The 17,728-nt window shown below is 43.3% G+C and overlaps 1 protein-coding gene across 3 annotated transcripts in view; it reads left to right on the forward strand.

Annotated features, from left to right (window-relative positions):
• Positions 1–931: 931 nt before the first annotated feature.
• Positions 932–17,728, forward strand: part of NIPA1 (NIPA magnesium transporter 1) — a 37,309-nt gene continuing 20,512 nt past the window's right edge. Inside the window, exons 1-4 of one of the 3 annotated variants that reach the window (XM_060153135.1) lie at positions 977–1,105; positions 1,492–1,741; positions 16,192–16,239; positions 17,206–17,296. In XM_060153135.1, the coding sequence (XP_060009118.1) occupies position 16,239; positions 17,206–17,296 (92 nt within the window). In that variant the 5' untranslated portion in view covers positions 977–1,105; positions 1,492–1,741; positions 16,192–16,238. Of the gene's footprint in view, positions 1,106–1,267; positions 1,374–1,491; positions 1,742–16,191; positions 16,240–17,205; positions 17,297–17,728 lie in introns of those variants that run through there. The other 2 variants (XM_060153134.1, XM_060153136.1) reach the window with 2 other exon arrangements.

Raw genomic sequence — 17,728 nt, forward strand, 5'->3', positions numbered from 1 at the left:
TCATACAGAAATAGTATTTGATTTTATATTGCTTCACAAACAGTGATGCATATAGGTATAGGTTGATATTCTTTAGTTTTTTCAAAATTTACGAAGATGCTCATCACGGCATCACTTATAATAGAAAAAAAAACTGGGAGCAACCTAACATCCAACGACAGCTGAACAGTTAGACAAATTACGGTAATTAACTTTATGGGAAATTACACCGTCATTAAAATAATCATTATGTAGCAACGTAAAAACTGATTATGATATATTAAATAAAAAGGATATTTTGTATATTGTCATTGCAATTGTACTTTAGGTGGGAAAACAATAACTATTAGGCTAGGGCTGTGGTATTGAGTAATTTTAAAATATTGTCCCATGTTTTCTGTAATTTCGGTATATTTTATTAAAAATAAATCAGTAAATTGGACGGTGCGATCACGAGCTCACTGCCCCGGTGCGGAGACAGATGACTTCCCTTCCTTCAGCGGTCCCATTCGAGTTTCCACAGCTGACGTGTCTTGGTTTCAGGCCCCAGGGGCGGCTCTCTGCGGGCCCCCGAACAGCTTTGTCAGGGACCATTATCCCAGCGAACGCTGCGTCTTGCTAGCGCTCTTCCAGTCCTAAATATCGCATGGGACACCCACCAAAACCCATCTGTTTACCTGAGAAGCAAACTTAACTGCGGGCCCTGTATTTGCACCGCCAAGCCTGCAGCTCGGCCTCTGCGCCCACCCACCTGCCACCTCACCCCACTCCTCGCCGCCGCCGCCTCTCCTAACGCGCTCCTCCCCCTCCTCCCCCCTCTCACCCCCTCCCGGAGCCCGGGCTCCACCCCGCCCCTGCAGAACCCCGGTCTCCCGCACCCCAGTGGCTCTGGGCCGCGGAGCCGGCCCCCGCCTCCAGGCCCGGCGGGCGAGCGCGCAGGCGCGGAGGGCGGGAGCCGGCGGAATGGGGACTGCAGCGGCTGCAGCGGCGGCGGCCGGGGAGGGGGCGCGCAGCCCGAGCCCCGCCGCCGTGTCGCTCGGCCTGGGCGTGGCCGTGGTGTCGAGCCTGGTGAACGGGTCCACGTTCGTGCTGCAGAAAAAGGGCATCGTGCGCGCCAAGCGGCGAGGTAGGGCGGGCCGCGGCCCTGCTCGGGGTGGGGGCGGAGGCGTGGAGGGAGCAGCCGCCGGCCGTGGGGAGGGGAGCAGCCGCGGGGTGGGGTGTTCCGGTCGTCGCCCGAGTGGGGTCCGGAGACGGGGCGGGGCACCTCGGAGGGCCAGCTGCGCGGGCGCGAGGCCCCTAGACCACCCGCAGCGCAGGCGCGGACGCGGTCCTGTGCGCCAGAAGCGCCGCCACCGCGGCCGAGCCTAGTCCTCCAGCAGCTCCGGAGGCGGCCGGTGCGCCCTGAGCGGTGGTAGTTGTGTCGCCGCCACGGTGTTTCTCCCTTCCCAGCGCTGGCGAAGCCTTCTTCAGTTTTATAAGGTTTCTCCCGCTGACTTCTTTCCTCCCTCCCAGACCCAATCGCTTTGCAGCCGTGCATCCCACCGACCTGCCCTCTGGTTGGCGCCCAGGCGTCCCTGTCACCCGCACCCACCGGCTGCTAGGGAAAGCTTCCTGTTTGCAGTATCCCCCGAATGGTCGGAGCCCAGTGCCTGCTCAGAAGGAGCGACGGGCCTCCCGCCTTTGCCGTGACTCCGGCCTGGGGTGCACTTGGAGGGCAGGACCTGCTGACTTCTCGCCCTGCAGTGGCCACACCAGTGCAGAAGTAAGAGCTGTGTGCTAGGCAGGCCGGGGTGGGACCTGCGGGCCAAGGAGGCGCTCGCTCTCAGGGTCGAGCGAGAGTTCTGACCTTTCCTGTGGCTTCTGTTCCTGGGGTCCTTATGACTACAAGTGATCTTCGGTGTGAAGAACACTCAAGGAAGATTAAAACCACCAAAAATGGGCCAACTGAGTATTCCCTGGGTGGATAAGCCACCAAACACCACTGCTTATCAATGTGGAAAGTGTTAAGATGTAGCAGAGTTCTTTGCCAGTGTTCTTCTGTAATAAGAGAGGCCTGAGACAGTTTACTGAACGCAAGGTGTAGCATGCTTTGAAACTGAAAATCAGCGTGTCCAGAAGGACTGAGAGAGTCTTGTGGTCGTTCTACAAGAATAGTGTTAGGGCTTCCCAGGTGGCGCAATGGTTGAGAGTCCGCCTGCCGACGCAGGGGACACGGGTTCGTGCCCCGGTCCGGGAAGATCCCACATGCCGGCGAGCGGCTGGGCCCGTGAGCCATGGCCACTGAGCCTGCGTGTCCGGGGCCTGTGCTCCGCAACGGGAGAGGCCACAACAGTGAGAGAGGCCCGCGTACCGCAAAAAAAAAAAAAAAAGGAGGAAACCGGCAGGTCATGGGTTTAAGATAAGTAAACTTATTTAATAGTTCAGATTCTATAATGCAAGTGAAACTCTCTTGAGTGTCCTGGATGATCAGCCAGGAGTGAACTGAGGAAAGAGATAAAGGGGCCTACAATATTGAGTGAAAATATAAAATCAGAGATATTTGTTAAAGAATTCAACTTCGAAGTGAAAACATTGCAGTCTGTACATAAAATCTAAATAAAACCAAGCGTGGTTTCCCTAGGATGCAGATCTATCTCTAAGGTAATAAATGGACATCTGGCAGTAGAGCACTTTTAAGGGAGCACATATCAGTTTGAGGGGCTCCAGGGGTGGGTGACATGTTCGTCATGATTCAAAAATAAACAACACACGTGCCCTTGATAGGATAGGTACATGATCTCCAAAACCCATGACCCCAGTCTAACCATGAGAAAAACAGCACACAAACCTGAATTCAGGAACAGCCTACAAAATACCTGACCAGTCCTCCTGTCAAGGTCGTAAAGTCTGACAGACTGTCGTAGCCAGGAGGAGCCTGAGGACACATGGCCATAAGACATTAGGTAAAATCTAAGGAAACCTGAATATAGACTTCAGTTACCAGAAAACAATAATTATTGAGTAAAACTACATTATTTCAGCTCAGCTTATGTGTTCAAGGGAATTAGTGACTAAGAAAATAAAAAACACAGCAACCTGAAAAAAAACACATTATTCATGCTTTTATTTATACCTGCATACTATGTCCTTAAATAAATGAGTGAAAATGTGATATTTGCTGATTTCATACTTCTCCAGTTACTACCCACCACTACTAATTCAAGCTACCTGGCTTGCTCATAATGGTGGAAGACAGACATACAGTCTTGTTTTGATAAATTTAGTTTTGATTTGTTCAACAGATATTCACGAAACTCTTATTATGTGCCAGGCACTGTTGTAGGTATTGAGGATGCATAGTTTTAGCATCTACTCCCCCTGAAACCTTTTTCTACCTCTGCTAATAAGCAGCGTAGTTGGCCGTTGTGAAATGACTGAAATGGGGGAGATCGGAGGAAAGAGGGGGTGGCTAAAAACTGGGGAGTCAAGTTCTTGTGCTAAGGGAGACCTGATGGTCTTACACTGTAAAAAGCTGTCTCACTGAAAGTTTCAGCTTTATTGCACTGCCGTGCACCAGCATTTCTTTCAAGTCTCAGCTTCAGGAGAGCCAAGTTCTGGTCACAGCCCTTCCTTTGTGGGGGAGGAGTTGGGGTGCAGCTTTCTCTGTTACCAGCTTTCACTCTTGAAAGGACCTTCCCAATGAATGGAATATCATTCATGGAATGGAATGGATAGGCTAGGAGCACCATCCACAACACAGGCTCAAGGTGAACTGCCTCATTCCTGGTGTGGCTTTGAAAGACCCTGAAGATGGGAAGAGGGCAGGAGACACCTGGGGCCACAGGTCATTGATAGTATGTTTAGTGTTAGAGCCCACTTGAAGCAGAACTTAGAAGAGAGAAACAAGGTGACCATCAAGTCTGAAGATAATTTGTTGAAAGCCAGTTGCAACATTAGAATTCTGTGCTGGTGAATAGGTGAGGATGTCCTGGGAGCCTCTTAACTGGGGGGGATGATGTCCTGCCCTCAGACAGACATTGTGGAGACAGCCTCAGGAAAGTCATAGTATTGCATAGATGAGTGACTCTATGTAGAATGTCCTAGGCCAGGAAGAACCACGATCTTTTTAAAATCCCTTTCATCAAAACTGGGAGATACCACCTAACACACATTAGGATGGCTATTGTTTAAAAAAGAAAAAAGCAGAAAATAACAAGCATTGGTGAGGATGTTGAGAAATTGGAACCCTTGTGCACTGTTGGTGGGAATGTAAAATGGTGCAGCTGCTATGAAAAACAGTAGGGAGGTTCTTCAAAAAATTAAATGTAGAATTACCATATGACCCAGCAGTTCCACTTCTGAGTATGTATATCCAGAAGAAATGAAAGCAGGGACATGAACAGATATTGGCACACCCATGTTCATAGCAGCATTATTCACAGTAGAGAAAATGTGGAACAAATTGTGGTATATACGTTCAAAGGAATATTACTTAGTCTTAAAAAGAAAGGAAATTCTGACACATGCTACAACATGGATGAGCCTTGAGGACATTATGCTAAGTGAAATAAACCAGTCACAAAAGGACAAAGCTTGTATGATTCCACTCATATGAGGTACCTAGCATAGTCAAATTCACAGAGACAGAAAGTAGAATGGTGTTGCAGGGGGCTGTGAGGAGGGGGGATGGGAAGTTAGTGTTTAGTGGGCACAGAGTGTCTGTTTTGGAGGATGGGTTAGTTCTGGAGATGGATGGTGGTGATGATTGCACAGCAAGGTGAATGTACTTAATGCCATGGAACTGTACACTTAAAAATGGTTAAAATGCTAAATATTATGGTATATATTTTAACACCATAAAAAAAGTCCTTTTCAGATTTCATAGTCTCCTTCCTGAGAGGAGTACAGCCTAGTGGTGTAGTCACACTGTTAAGATGCTCGGAAGGTGAGTGAGTTGTCTTGTGAGAGTGGAAACTGGGATCCAAGCATCCCACCTGCCAGTCTCAAGCCTTCTGTACTGATTTTGAAGGGCATGTGCTCTCTGATCATGGAATGTACATGTTTTCTCCTTGCCTCTCTTGCCGTTCCCAGGCACACATCTAGGTGCATGTACCCCCAAACCCAGAGCTGAGGCACACACATGTTATCTTCACCCCTGCAGCCCTTTGACTCTGTGGTTAGTTCCTCCAGCTTCTGTAAACCCTCCAGACCCTGACAGATGGGGTCAGCTTCCTCTCCTGCCGTGTGTCTTCTTGGTGCCTGTCTTCAACCCCTTCCTGCCCCTGAAACCTGTGGTATGATGGCTTGTTCACTTGTCTGTGCTCTGCCTGGATCCTGGCTCTTCAAGGCAGGGCACATGTCCTGTCCACTGGGAGGCATGTGGTGGACACTCAGTAATGCTATCTAATTGGCCATGAGTAACCCTGGAGTAAAGAGGGTAAAACCAAACCTCGTATTTTATTTCTGAGCTTTCTTCAAATTATTCAGAGCTGACCTCATTTACCTGTGGCCTCTACTAAGTAACAGAATCCAGAGTTACTGCTAGATCTGAAAATCTGTAACCCTGATATCTATCTAGCTCCAAGGGGAGATTGTTGATAAGGAACATGGTGAGAATAGGGTGAGTGTTAAGAGCATTTGAATGGCTCCACAGCCTGTACATATCTGGTTTACTTGATAGTATTTCCATGAGAAGAGAAGATAAAGAAGGCTGCTACTTACAAAAGACTTATGATGTCCCTGACTCATGCATCTGTCATGTTCCATGGGCTGACTGGACTCAGATGGGCCCCGCTTCCTTGGGGTCTCCAGTGGGTTGCGGTCAGATGGTGGCTGGGGCTAGAGTCATCTGAGATGACTTCTTCATCACTTGTCTGGGATAGCTGAGACAGCAAGATGGTTCCTGAGCTGCCTCCCCCCACCACCTCTTTTCATCCCTCCATATACTCTCTTCACACGTGGCTACCGTGGGCTTCCTTACACCATAGTGGTCTTAGGGAAGTCAGACCCCTTACATGGTGGATAGCTTCCCCTAGACCAAACCTTCCAGAGACTAAGGTGAGCGCCGAATGGATCCCTGTGCCTTAGCCTTGGAGGTCTGGCAATACCACTTCTGCCACATTCTGTTGGTGTACTCAGGGCCAGCCCAGGTCAACTGTGGGAGGGGATGGCATAGAGACATGGATCCCAGGAGGTGTGATACAGGAGAGGAAGTTGAGGCATGCACCCAATACAGGACTGGTTGCACTAGGATTTGAACCCAGCTTGGGCTGACTTTGAAGGTGGTTTTTCTCTGCTGCTCCCAGTGGGAAAGGTGGGGGGGAAGATACATAAATTCACCTATAGATAAGACTTTTCTAATGAGGGGCTTCACAGTCTATGTGGAAAAAGCTGGTACTCCGATACTGTTTTATTATAAATAAGTATAATAATACCCCAAACATTAAGTATAAATAATACCCCGAAACTAAGACAAACAAGAATTTCTTATCATTTTCATGTGACAAATGTGGGAATAGATCACTAATATAAATTCCTACATGAAATACCTTTGGTGTTGATGAATTTCTGTTGGACAGAGTATATTTTTTCTTCAAAAATATTTATACATAAATAGTATAAACTATAATGTAATTTATATTTCTAGCCCTTTAAGTCCTTAATGAGTAACCAACCAGCCCTTTTTTTTAATTTTTTTTTTTGCGGTACGCGGGCCTCTCCCTGCTGTGGCCTCTCCCGTGGCGGAGCACAGGCTCTGGACGCGCAGGCTCAGCGGCCATGGCTCACGGGCCCAGCCGCTCGGCGGCATGTGGGATCTTCCCGGACAAGGGCACGAACCCGTGTCCCCTGCATTGGCAGGCGGACTCTCAACCACTGCGCCACCAGGGAAGCCTCAGTCCTTTTTTTTTTAAAAAAAATGTAACCATGAGCGGCTAAAAAAGACCACTTTTCAAGAAGAATATGCTCAATCCCACACCCCCTAACCCCACACTCCCTAACCCCACACTCCCTAATGTTTCTGGGCCAGGAACCTGTGACAGTAAACTGACCCCTTTTACATATTGCCTGGATCAGCCAGGGAGGGTGGGCAGGCAGAGGGTTTACCTTGCATGTTCATGCCCAGTCAGAGCTCTTTGGTATGATATGATTACTCAGCAGAGTATATCGTGAATTCACAGAACCTGGGCATAGTCATGCTTTTAAAAGAGCATCTTCTTCTTGGTTATAGAAATATGGTCATTGTTTAAAATCTGGGAAGTACATACAATTACGAATAGGAAAATAAAAAGCATTCATCTCCTCACCTTCAGGTAACCACTGTTACAATTAGGGTGTATTTCTTCCTAGTCACATTCAATACTTATATTTCAAAATTGAATTTTAATGAATAAATCCTGTGTGCAAAAAATATATAACACATATGTAGGGTATAGAGAATAATAAAATAAATATCAAGGGGTTTTTTGTTTTGTTTATTTATTTATTTATGGCTGTGTTGGGTCTTCGTTTCTGTGCGAGGGCTTTCTCTAGTTGTGGCAAGTGGGGGCCACTCTTCATCGCGGTGCGCGGGCCTCTCACTGTCGCGGCCTCTCTTGTTGCGGAGCACAGGCTCCAGACGCGCAGGCTCAGTAATTGTGGCTCACGGGCCCAGTTGCTCCACGGCATGTGGGATCCTCCCAGACCAGGGCTCGAACCCGTGTCCCCTGCATCGGCAGGCAGACTCTCAACCACTGCGCCACCAGGGAAGCCCCAAAATAGAGTTTTAAAAGTGGTGATGTTTCAATAAACTGTGTGTATGTGTGTATAGTACATATATATAGTACGTGTATAGTATACACGTACATATATATAGTACGTGTATAGTATAGTACGTGTGTGTATAGGAGTCATGACTGAGAGCTCATATTCTTAGATTGTTCTGTTCACATCAACAGAGCCTGACAGTACAGGTATAAATGCCTGACATCTACCTGTCGTGGAAACAGGAATTGGCCACTTTGGCTTCTCTGTACTCAGGGTGAGTGGGGGCAGCCCTGGTTTTCAGAGAAAGGGAGAGGGAAAATGCTGCAGTAAAAGTGAGGAGGAAGAGAACACTTTTCAAGGGCAGACACCATGCCTTGGGAGTCTTTATAAGTCTTTGTATTCACCAAGGAACGTGATGCTTCCGGTAAACATTTGATAGAGAGCTTCCCTGGAGGGAGTATGTGTTAATATATACTGGACTTACTCCCTGTGAAACATTGAATGTCATTTCCACACAGAAACTGTGAGAAACTGTCACAATGGTTATTGCATTATGGTCAGCATTGTGTGGGCTAACCTAGAAGTTTAGTTATTGTTTATAAACTATTTTTTCTTTTTAAATATTGGAGTATAATTACATATAGTCAGCTGCATAGATCTTAAGGGTCAGTTTGGTGAGGTGTTTTTTTTTTACAAGAATGATTTTTTAAAAATATTTATTTATTTTATTATTTATTTTATTTTTGGCTGCGTCGGGTCTTAGTTGCCACACGCCAGATCTTCGTTGTGGTGTGTGGGCTTCTCTTTAGTTGTGGCGTGAGGGTTTTCTCTCTCTAGTTATGGCACACACGCTCCAGAGCACGTGGGCTCTGTAGTTTGCGTCACACAGGCTCTCCAGTTGAGGTGCGCTGGCTCAATAGCTGTGGCACGAGGGCTTAATTGCCCTGTGGCATGTGGGATCTTAGTTCCCTGACCAGGGATTGAACCCACGTCCGTGGCCTTGGGAGGTAGATTCTTTACCACTGGACCACTGGGAAAGTCCCAGTTTGGTGAGTTTTGACAAGCAAATATACCTGTGTAACCAACACCTCGGTGAAGAAATTGATTATTGCTGTCATCCTAGAAAGTTCTCTCGTTTTCTTTTTCATTCTGTCCTCCCTACACCAGAGGGTCTGCTCTCCTAGTATCCATCTGCATAGATTGAATTAGTTTTGCCTGTTCTTGAACTTCATATAAATGGAATCATACAGTATGTATTCTCTTATGTCTACTCTTCTTTCTTTCTTTCATCATGGTTTGAATATTCATCGTGATATATGTATCAGTCGTACTTATATTGCTAAGTAGTGTTCCATTGTTTGAATATACCACAATTTGCTTATCTATTCTGAAAATTTGGTTGTTTCCAAATTTTTGCTGTTTGAGGAAAGCTGCAATGACAATCCTTACATAATTCTTTTTTGACTTAAAGTCTTCTTATCTTTGGGGTAAATACCTGGGAGCATTGCTGGATCATGCAGTGCTGGATCATGCAGTAGGTATATAATTAAATTTTAAGAAACTGCTGAACACTTTCTAACTACAGGTGTACCATTTTACCCTCCCATCAGTAATGAATGAGTGTTCCAGGTGCTCCACATTCTCTCCAACATTTGGTGTTGTCATTTGTTTAATTTTAGCCATTCTGGTGAGTGTACAGTGGTATCTCATTGTGATTTTAATTTACATTCCCCTGATACCTAATGATATTGAGCATCTTTTGATGAGTTTATTGGCTATTTGTATACACTCTTTTTGAGGTGTCTTTTCAAGACTTTTGCCTGTATTTTAGTGGATTATATCTTTTTATTATTGATAGTGTGCATTATATGTAACATGTATGTATAATCTGGATACAAGTCCTTTGGCAGATTTAGGAATTGCAAATATTTTCTCTGAGGCTTGTCTTTTCATTTTCTTAATGTTTCCTCTTGAAGAGCAGAAATTTTAAATTTTGATGAAGTCTAACTTATCATTTTTTTCCTTCTATGTGGTTAGTACTTTTTGATTTCTGCCAAAATAAAATCTTTGTTTCTCCTCAGGTCACAATGGCATCCTCCTGTGTTTTCCTCTAGGAGTTTTATAGCTTTCGCTTTTACCTTTAGGTCTGTAAGCCATCTTGAGTTAATTTTTGTATATGAGTGAGGTATGAATCAAGGTTCAGTATTTTCCCTACTGGTATCCATTTGGTTCAGCATCACTTGTTGAGGAAATTTCCCTACTGAATTATACTGTTGCTTTAGTCCATGATCTGACTGTACATGTGTGAGTCTATTTCTGAACTCTATTCTGTTTTATTGTATATGTCTATCCTTACACCAGTCTGTATTGATTATGTAGTTTTAAATCTTTTTTAAAAATCTTAAAAAATCTAATTTTTAAATCTTAAAATCAGATAGTATAAGTCATACAGTTTTGTTCTTCTTTTTCAAGATTGCCCAACTATTTCTTTAGGAAAATAAGTTCTGCATATCTAATAGCCAACATACAAAAGAACTTCAAGTACTAAATCCATTCATAAATTGGTGAATACCAAGTGCTCAGATTGAGTCTAATTAATGCCCTCATCTAGCTGTGTTGGTGTCAGGAAAGAAGTTTTCTTGATAGTCCTTTTTTAAGAACTCTGTAAAAACTATGTAGCATCTTTTTACACATTTTTTAAAGTTAAGGCATTAATTAATTTGTAAAGGACTTAGTGATCCACTCTTGCTTTGCTGATAGGAGCAATTCTGTTGTTGCTGTACAGAGCACACACGAGTGGAAGCAGTTTTGCTGTGGTATAATCAGCAAGTAAATAAACTAGATGACTGCCTCTATTTTTGTGCTAGAAAGTCATATTTTAAGGACATTTCTGATACACATTTAAACCTAAATGGAAGGTTTTAAAAGCCACGAGTCCATGGTTGGACAACATCAATGCCAATTGATATTATCATCCTGACAAGTCTCTTTTGTATTTGCACAACACTTCTTTGTCTTGTAGTTCAGCTGTTATAAACAACCGTTCAACTCTCATCCAAGGTTTCCAGTATGAGGGGGAAAAAAATTCTAGACTTTAGATATTGCTACCTTTGCAACCCACACCTAGGAGTGGAGGGGAGGAGGCATGAGTATAGTCAAATAAACAAACAGAAAACCAGTGTTCTACAATTCTGAGGTTCCTTGTTCTTGCTAAGGCCAGAGAACTTGAAAAGTCCCAGGCATCAGCTGGGAAGAGGATGAGCATGGCCATAGGCTTGAACAGGTGCCTCCTGAGGGTGTCAGGTGAGTAACTTTAGGATTTTTAGGGACAGTGATGAAGGTGAAACTGTGAAGAAACAAAGTCATTTTAGGACATAAGAAAATAATATCTATGACAGGGCCAATGGCTAACATGGAATGCAGGTTCCTAGGAATTCCTGGCTGCAGGAGGATGGAACCTGGGGCAGCCAGCTCAGTGAAGATGCTAGGCACAGGTGCATGGGCAAGAAGAGCCATAGGCTACTTCCGTGGGCACTGGGGATATTGCTGAGCTGGAGCCCTTGGGGGCCATGGAGAGCAGTATCACTTTGATCTGCAGTTAGGGGTGTGGGGCAAGTATCCCGACAGAAAATCTTAACTTACTTAATGTCCATGGAAGCAGAAAAATTTTGCCTAATATTGGCTTAAAAGGTGAGGGTGATCGCAATACCTTTGGATTTCAGCAAACACAAACTCCTCCTGGGGAGTATGAGTGGGAGGACCCTAAACACTTGGAACTAACCTGTACCTTTTGACTAAAGGGAGACCAAAGGCTTGTTATTTCTCTAGCCCTGGCTACGTGGTATCCCAGGTTCTTCCCCATTTTAGTGACAGTCCATTTCAGACTGTCAAAAGCACGTGCTGTGTGGTAGTTAATGGTGTGGGGAAAACTATAGCAGTGAAAGAGGAGAGCTTCAGTGGGTCCCATTGTGCTGGCATCCTTGGACAAGCTTTCACTGCCCGAGTGTTGCCCACATTCTAGCTGCTGCTGTAGCAGTGATCCCATGACTGCGTAAGCACTCATGACAAAACTGTATTCATCACAGTAAAAGGAATTGGCCTTTCCCTGCCCCCAGCATAGACCCCCAACAGAAAAGATTGTGACTGATTCCTTGATCTCAGAGTCCCTAAAATCTTTCGAATATTATATATAGAATTTTTGAAAAGCTGTTGAGTAAATTATTGTGTGCATCTGCTATAAAAACAAGCTTCAAGATCTAGAATGAAATGTGTTCACAGTTATTTTAAATAATAAGCAATAATATTTACTTATACACAAAAGAGAGCAGGAGTGGGCATGCTAGTATGAAACAGAACAGACTTTAAGGCAAAAATTGTTACTGTAGCCAAAGAAGGACATTTTTTTTTGGCTGCATTGTGTCTTCTTTGCTGCACGCGGGCTTTCTTTAGTTGTGGAGAGCGGGGGCCACTCCTCGTTGCGGTGCACGGGCTTCTCATTGCTGTGGCTTCTCTTGTTGTGGAACACGGGCTCTAGGCATGCGGGCTTTAGTAGTTGTGGCTCGTGGGCTCTAGATCGCAAGCTCAGTAGTTGTGGCACACGGGTTTAGTTGCTCCACAGCATGTGGGATCTTCCCGGACCAGGGCTCGAACCCGTGTCCCCTGCATTGGCAGGCAGATTCTCAACCACTGCGCCACCAAGGAAGCCCAAGAAGGACATTTTATAACAATGAAAAGGTCTACTATAAGTTTATACTTGACTTCCTTTGTTTTCTAAGCTTCTTTAGGATATAAAATAACAAAGTTAACATTATCTTTATTATAAGTTACAACAATATATTGTTGGGTTTGTAACATAAAAAATTTAACATATATAACAATAATTAAATAAAGACCACTGATCTGTTCTTTGTATCTATAAATTTGGTTTTGTTGAAAATTTTTTTAATTGAAATATAGTTGATTTGCAATATTAGTTTCAGGTGTTCAGCAAAGTGATTCAGTTATTTATATGTATTTTTTCAGATTATTTTCCATTATAGGTTATTACAAGATATTGAATATTGTTCTCTGTGTTATACAGTAGATTCTTGTTGCTTTTCTATTTTATATATAGTAATGTGTATCTGTTAACCCCATACTCCTTATTTATCTGCCCCTCCCTTTCCCTTTGGTAACCATAATTTTGTTTTCTGTGTCTGTGAGTCTTTTCTGTTTTGTATATAAATTCATTTGCATTATTTTTAGAGTCCACATGTAAGTGTTATCATATAATGTTTGTCTTTGACTTAACTTCACTTAGTATGATATTCTCTAGGTCTATCTACATTGTTACAAATGGCAATATTTCATTCTTTTTAATGGCTGAGTAATGTTCCATTTTGTGTGTGTGTGTGTGTGTGTGTGTGTGCGTGTGTGTGTACACACACACACGCACACACCCCATATCTTCTTTATCTGTTCATCTGTTGATAGACACTTAGGTTGCTTCTGTGTCTTGGTTATTGTAAATCATGCTGCTGTGAACATCAGGCTGCATGTATCTTTTCAGATTAGAGTTTTCATCTTTTCCCAATATATAACCAAGAGTGGGATTGCTGGATCATATGATAGCTCTATTTTTAGTTCTTTAAGGAACCTCCATACTGATTTCCATAGTGGCTGCACCAATTTATATCCCTACCAACAGTGTAGGAGAGTTCCCTTTTCTCCACACCCTCTCCAGTATTTATTATTTGTATACTTTTTGATGATAGCCATTCTGACAGGTGTGAGGCTCATTGTGGTTTTGATTTGCATTTCTCTAATAATTAGCAATGTTGAGCATCTTTTCATGTGTCTGTTGGCCACCTTTATGTCTTCTTTGGAGAAATGTCTATATAGATCTTCTGCCCATTTTTTGATTGGGTTGTTTGTTTTTTTGATATTGAGTTGCATAAGCTGTTTGTATATTTTGGAAATTAAGCCCTTGTTGGTTGTGTCATTTGCAAATATTTTCTCCCATTCCGTAGGTTGTCTTTTTGTTTCTTTGATGGTTTCCTTTGCTGTGCAAAAGTTTTTAAGTTTGATTAGGTACCATTTGTTTATTTTTGCTTTTATTTCTTTTGCCTTGGGAGTCTGATCTAAGAAAATATTGCTATGATTTGTGTCAGAGAATGTTTTGCCTATGTTCTCTTTTAGGAGTTTGATGTCTTATATTTAGGTCTTTATGTCATTTTGAGTTTATGTTTGAACATGGTGTGAGGGAGTGTTTTAATTTCCTTGATTTACATGATGCTGTCCAGCTTTCCCAACACCACTTGCTGAAGAGAATGTCTTCTCCATTGTATATTCTTGCCTCCTTTGTTGAAGATTAATTGACCATAGGTATATAGGTTTATTTCTGGGCTGTCTATCTTGTTCCATTGACCTGTCTGTTTTTGTGCCAGTACCATGCTGTCTTAATTACTGTAGCTTTATAGTATTGTCTGAAGTTGGGAGGATTATGCCTCCAGCTTAGTTCTTTTTCATCAGGATTGCTTTGACAATTCTGTGTCTTTTTTTTTTTTTTTTCAGATTCCACATGTAAGTAAAAGACATGCTCTAAAATAGCCACAGTTGTGATTTAGCACATTTGGGAAATTGAACAAGGATTCTATACTAATAGTTGATCATTGTTCTGCAGTGTTCACTGCAGGGCATTCTTCAGCTCAGCTCTACTTTCTGATATGTAGGACATCATGGGCCACATTTGTATCAGACACACTCAGAGGGACATGGGACAGGAGCCACAGCCAGTGTCAGGCCCTCTCTGTTGGAGCCTGGTAGCAGAGGCAGAGCATGGTTTAGGGTCCCAGAGGCAGAACTGCAGCAGACGGTGTCACAGCTGCCCAGCCTTACAAGCCTCATGCCCTCCAGTATAAAGTCATAGAGGCAGGAATCCCGGGCCCTGAAAGAGCTGTTCCTATTCTCAGAGGTATTGCACTAGGGGAGCCCAACCTCCAGTCAGATGCCATTTGCCCATCAGAGGTCATTTTTACCTTACGTGCTGTCCCCTGGCCACATGGCTGTCAGCTTTATAGTCGCATTCTCATGCAGAAAGTGAAGGGGTTTTGTTACTCAATTATCTACAACAATCCATATTGAAGTTTTGCCAGTTGCGCCAATGTTGTCCTTTATAGCAGCCTTTTTTCCCATCTAACATCATGTGTTTAGTCACATCTCTTTAGTTTCCTGTCATTTGCAACAGTACCTTTGTCTTTCATGACCTTGCCGATTTTGAAACGTACAGGCCAGCTGATATGTGGACCATTTCACAATTTCCTCATGATTAGATTCAGGTGATGCAGTCTGGCAGGAGTACTGCAGATGTGATGTGCCTTTCTCAATGCACCCTCAGGAGGTGCAGGATTTGGTTTGTCCCACTGCTGATGGTGTCAACTTTGACCACTTAGTTAAGGTGATGTCCGTCAGAGTCTTAGAGTACTGTAAAGATAACTTTTTCTCTTTGTGATTAATAAAAAAACTGGTGGAGGTGATTCATGGAGGTTACGTGGCAATCCTGTCCCTCAACAAACTTTCATTCACTTATTTTAGTCTCTATTGATGGTTCTTGCCTGAATCAGTTTTTACTGTGATGTTACCAAATGGTGCTATTTGAACTAGACCATTCCTTCCACTCTATCATTACTTATTGGTCTCATTTTCTTAAAAGTACTTTTTAAATACCTGTAGCTCTGCTCCTCAAAGAAGCAGCCTGGCTTCCTATGTTCATTATACCAAATTATTGCGAATTAAAACATCCAAATAGATTAGGTGTTTTAGTCTGAAGTGAAAAAATCCTGTTAGACTAGGAGCATTTTGACATACCTGAAGAAGGACAAAAGGAGAGATGGATGTGACAAGGAGACCTGCTCCCATCTCTGCCTGCCCTGGCATGCATTGGGGCATAAGAGGGTAATCCAAGAGAGTAAAAGGGAAACCACTGTGTACAATGTCCGATCATTGAGTGAGTGTAAGGGTCTGCTTTCAACCATTTTCACATGGTTGCAAAAAGAGCCATGTCACAAAGGTTCTACATTATGAACCTGTTTAAGTAGCAAGTCACAGAACCCTGTACTAGAAAAATTATCATATAAATGGGTTTCAGTAAATGCATGAGAGAATTGGACTTTGAAGGTCAAATCTCGTTTGAAATCAACATATAAAAAGTTACTCCAAAGAATATTTGTCTCTAGATGATGTGTTGAGACCCCCTCCCAAATAAAGTACAATTTATAAAGATTTTATTTGCTTGGGTCAGCTTGTGTTGATTGCAGAAAGTATTTTGCCACTTTTAATCGTTTCTCATTCTGCTCTTTATAGACTACTTTAAAGTTTCTTTGTAGGGTGAATAAAAGTATGGCATTCATTCTTTTCAATTTTAGTTTTATTTAAAAATTCCTCTTTTGAGTGTGTAGCTTGTAAACCTCTTGGTTCGTACTTTCCTGATGTTTTTGTCTCACTCTTTTGCAGGTACCTCCTATTTAACAGACATTGTGTGGTGGGCAGGAACAATTGCAAGTAAGTACTCTTTGTGGTGAAGAGCTTGGTCTCCTTTTGTAAGATCAGTCATTTGTCTGTCAGGGCTGGATGGAGGGGGTGGGATGAGCTTAGCTTGTTCTTTGGAATAAGGACCGGGATGGTGGGAGACAGTGGAGGGTGAAGGCAGAGGATCCTGCTGCCTGCTGTTGGCCCTGAATTTTGTCCAGGTCAGACTGTCCTGGGTCTGAAGAAATTAAGCAGCTCCTGCTTCCTCATCTGTAGTTGGGCTGTGGGCATTTGGTGAGCTTGTGCCCCACACAACTAGTTTTACAAAGGACTTTCTTCACTCAGCCTTAAGTACCAGATCAGAGGTCATGTGTTATAATATAAAAATAATAAAATTAGAGTTCAGACCTTTACATATATAAAGAAAAATTCTGTTAGATATTTCAGATATATCTTGAGGTCTTTTTGTCACACATTGTCTTTTAGGCAAGAAATTTTCTAGTAGACATTGATTCATCGAAGAACTCATTTTTAAGCTCTGTCTATCTGTCTATCTGTCTATCTGTCTATCTCAGTGCAGCCCCAGGCACAGCCCTGTACAGGCAGTAGTGTTTCCACTTGATGTGCCAGCAGTGAGTCACTGGAATAGATCCCAGGCCACCTGACGGGACATGGAAAGCTCTACATGATCTATCTTAAAACAGGGATGTGTTAAGAAGAAAGTGGAAACATACTCTTGTACCCACTGTCAGTCACTGCTGGTTAGACTGGGAATTTCCATAGAGGGTTGAAACTAATTGGGCCAGTGATACTATGGGGCCTGCTCTCCTCTGCCCTCAGGACTCTTAATCACGCAAATGATGCCCCATATTTCCTTCCTCACCAGTAATGAGAAAGAAGTAGCCCTTTCAGAGCACAGTCTTGCAAAATTCAACTCTGTGATGAATGCTCAAAGAGATTTTTGTAATTGCAGTGATACCTTTGTGATTCTCTTGACAGTGGCTGTTGGCCAGATTGGAAACTTCCTGGCTTACACGGCGGTCCCCACAGTCCTGGTGACTCCTCTTGGTGCCCTTGGAGTGCCATTTGGGTGAGAGCTGGGATTCTGTGTTTTGCTTTTTAATGTGTAGTTTAGGTATAAGAAAACTTTTCATTTTAAATGTTTCTGTTAAAATAATAAAAGTAGAAGTGTAACTGAAGATATGTCTTCAGTATTGCATTCCATATGGTTTAATTTTTATCCCTTCAGATTTAGTTGTATGAATTATTAACCCTGTCTTAGACATTTGCTTCAGTATATTTCAAATCCTTACTTATTCATGGATACCAACATGACGTCATCACTCTCCTGGTCTTTGCTCTGGAAGACTTCCTAGAGACTGGAGTCTTCCTAGCTCCTTAGCAAGTGATTCTGAGAAATCAATAAGCAAAACTAGTCAGTTGGTGTTTTATTTGGGTCCCTAGCATCCCCTGCTGGATGCTGGGCAGTCCCCTATCTCAGGAGATTATGGAGGTTGGGACA

The sequence above is a fragment of the Lagenorhynchus albirostris genome, chromosome 6, assembly GCF_949774975.1.
Source record: "Lagenorhynchus albirostris chromosome 6, mLagAlb1.1, whole genome shotgun sequence".
Lineage (NCBI taxonomy): Eukaryota > Metazoa > Chordata > Mammalia > Artiodactyla > Delphinidae > Lagenorhynchus > Lagenorhynchus albirostris.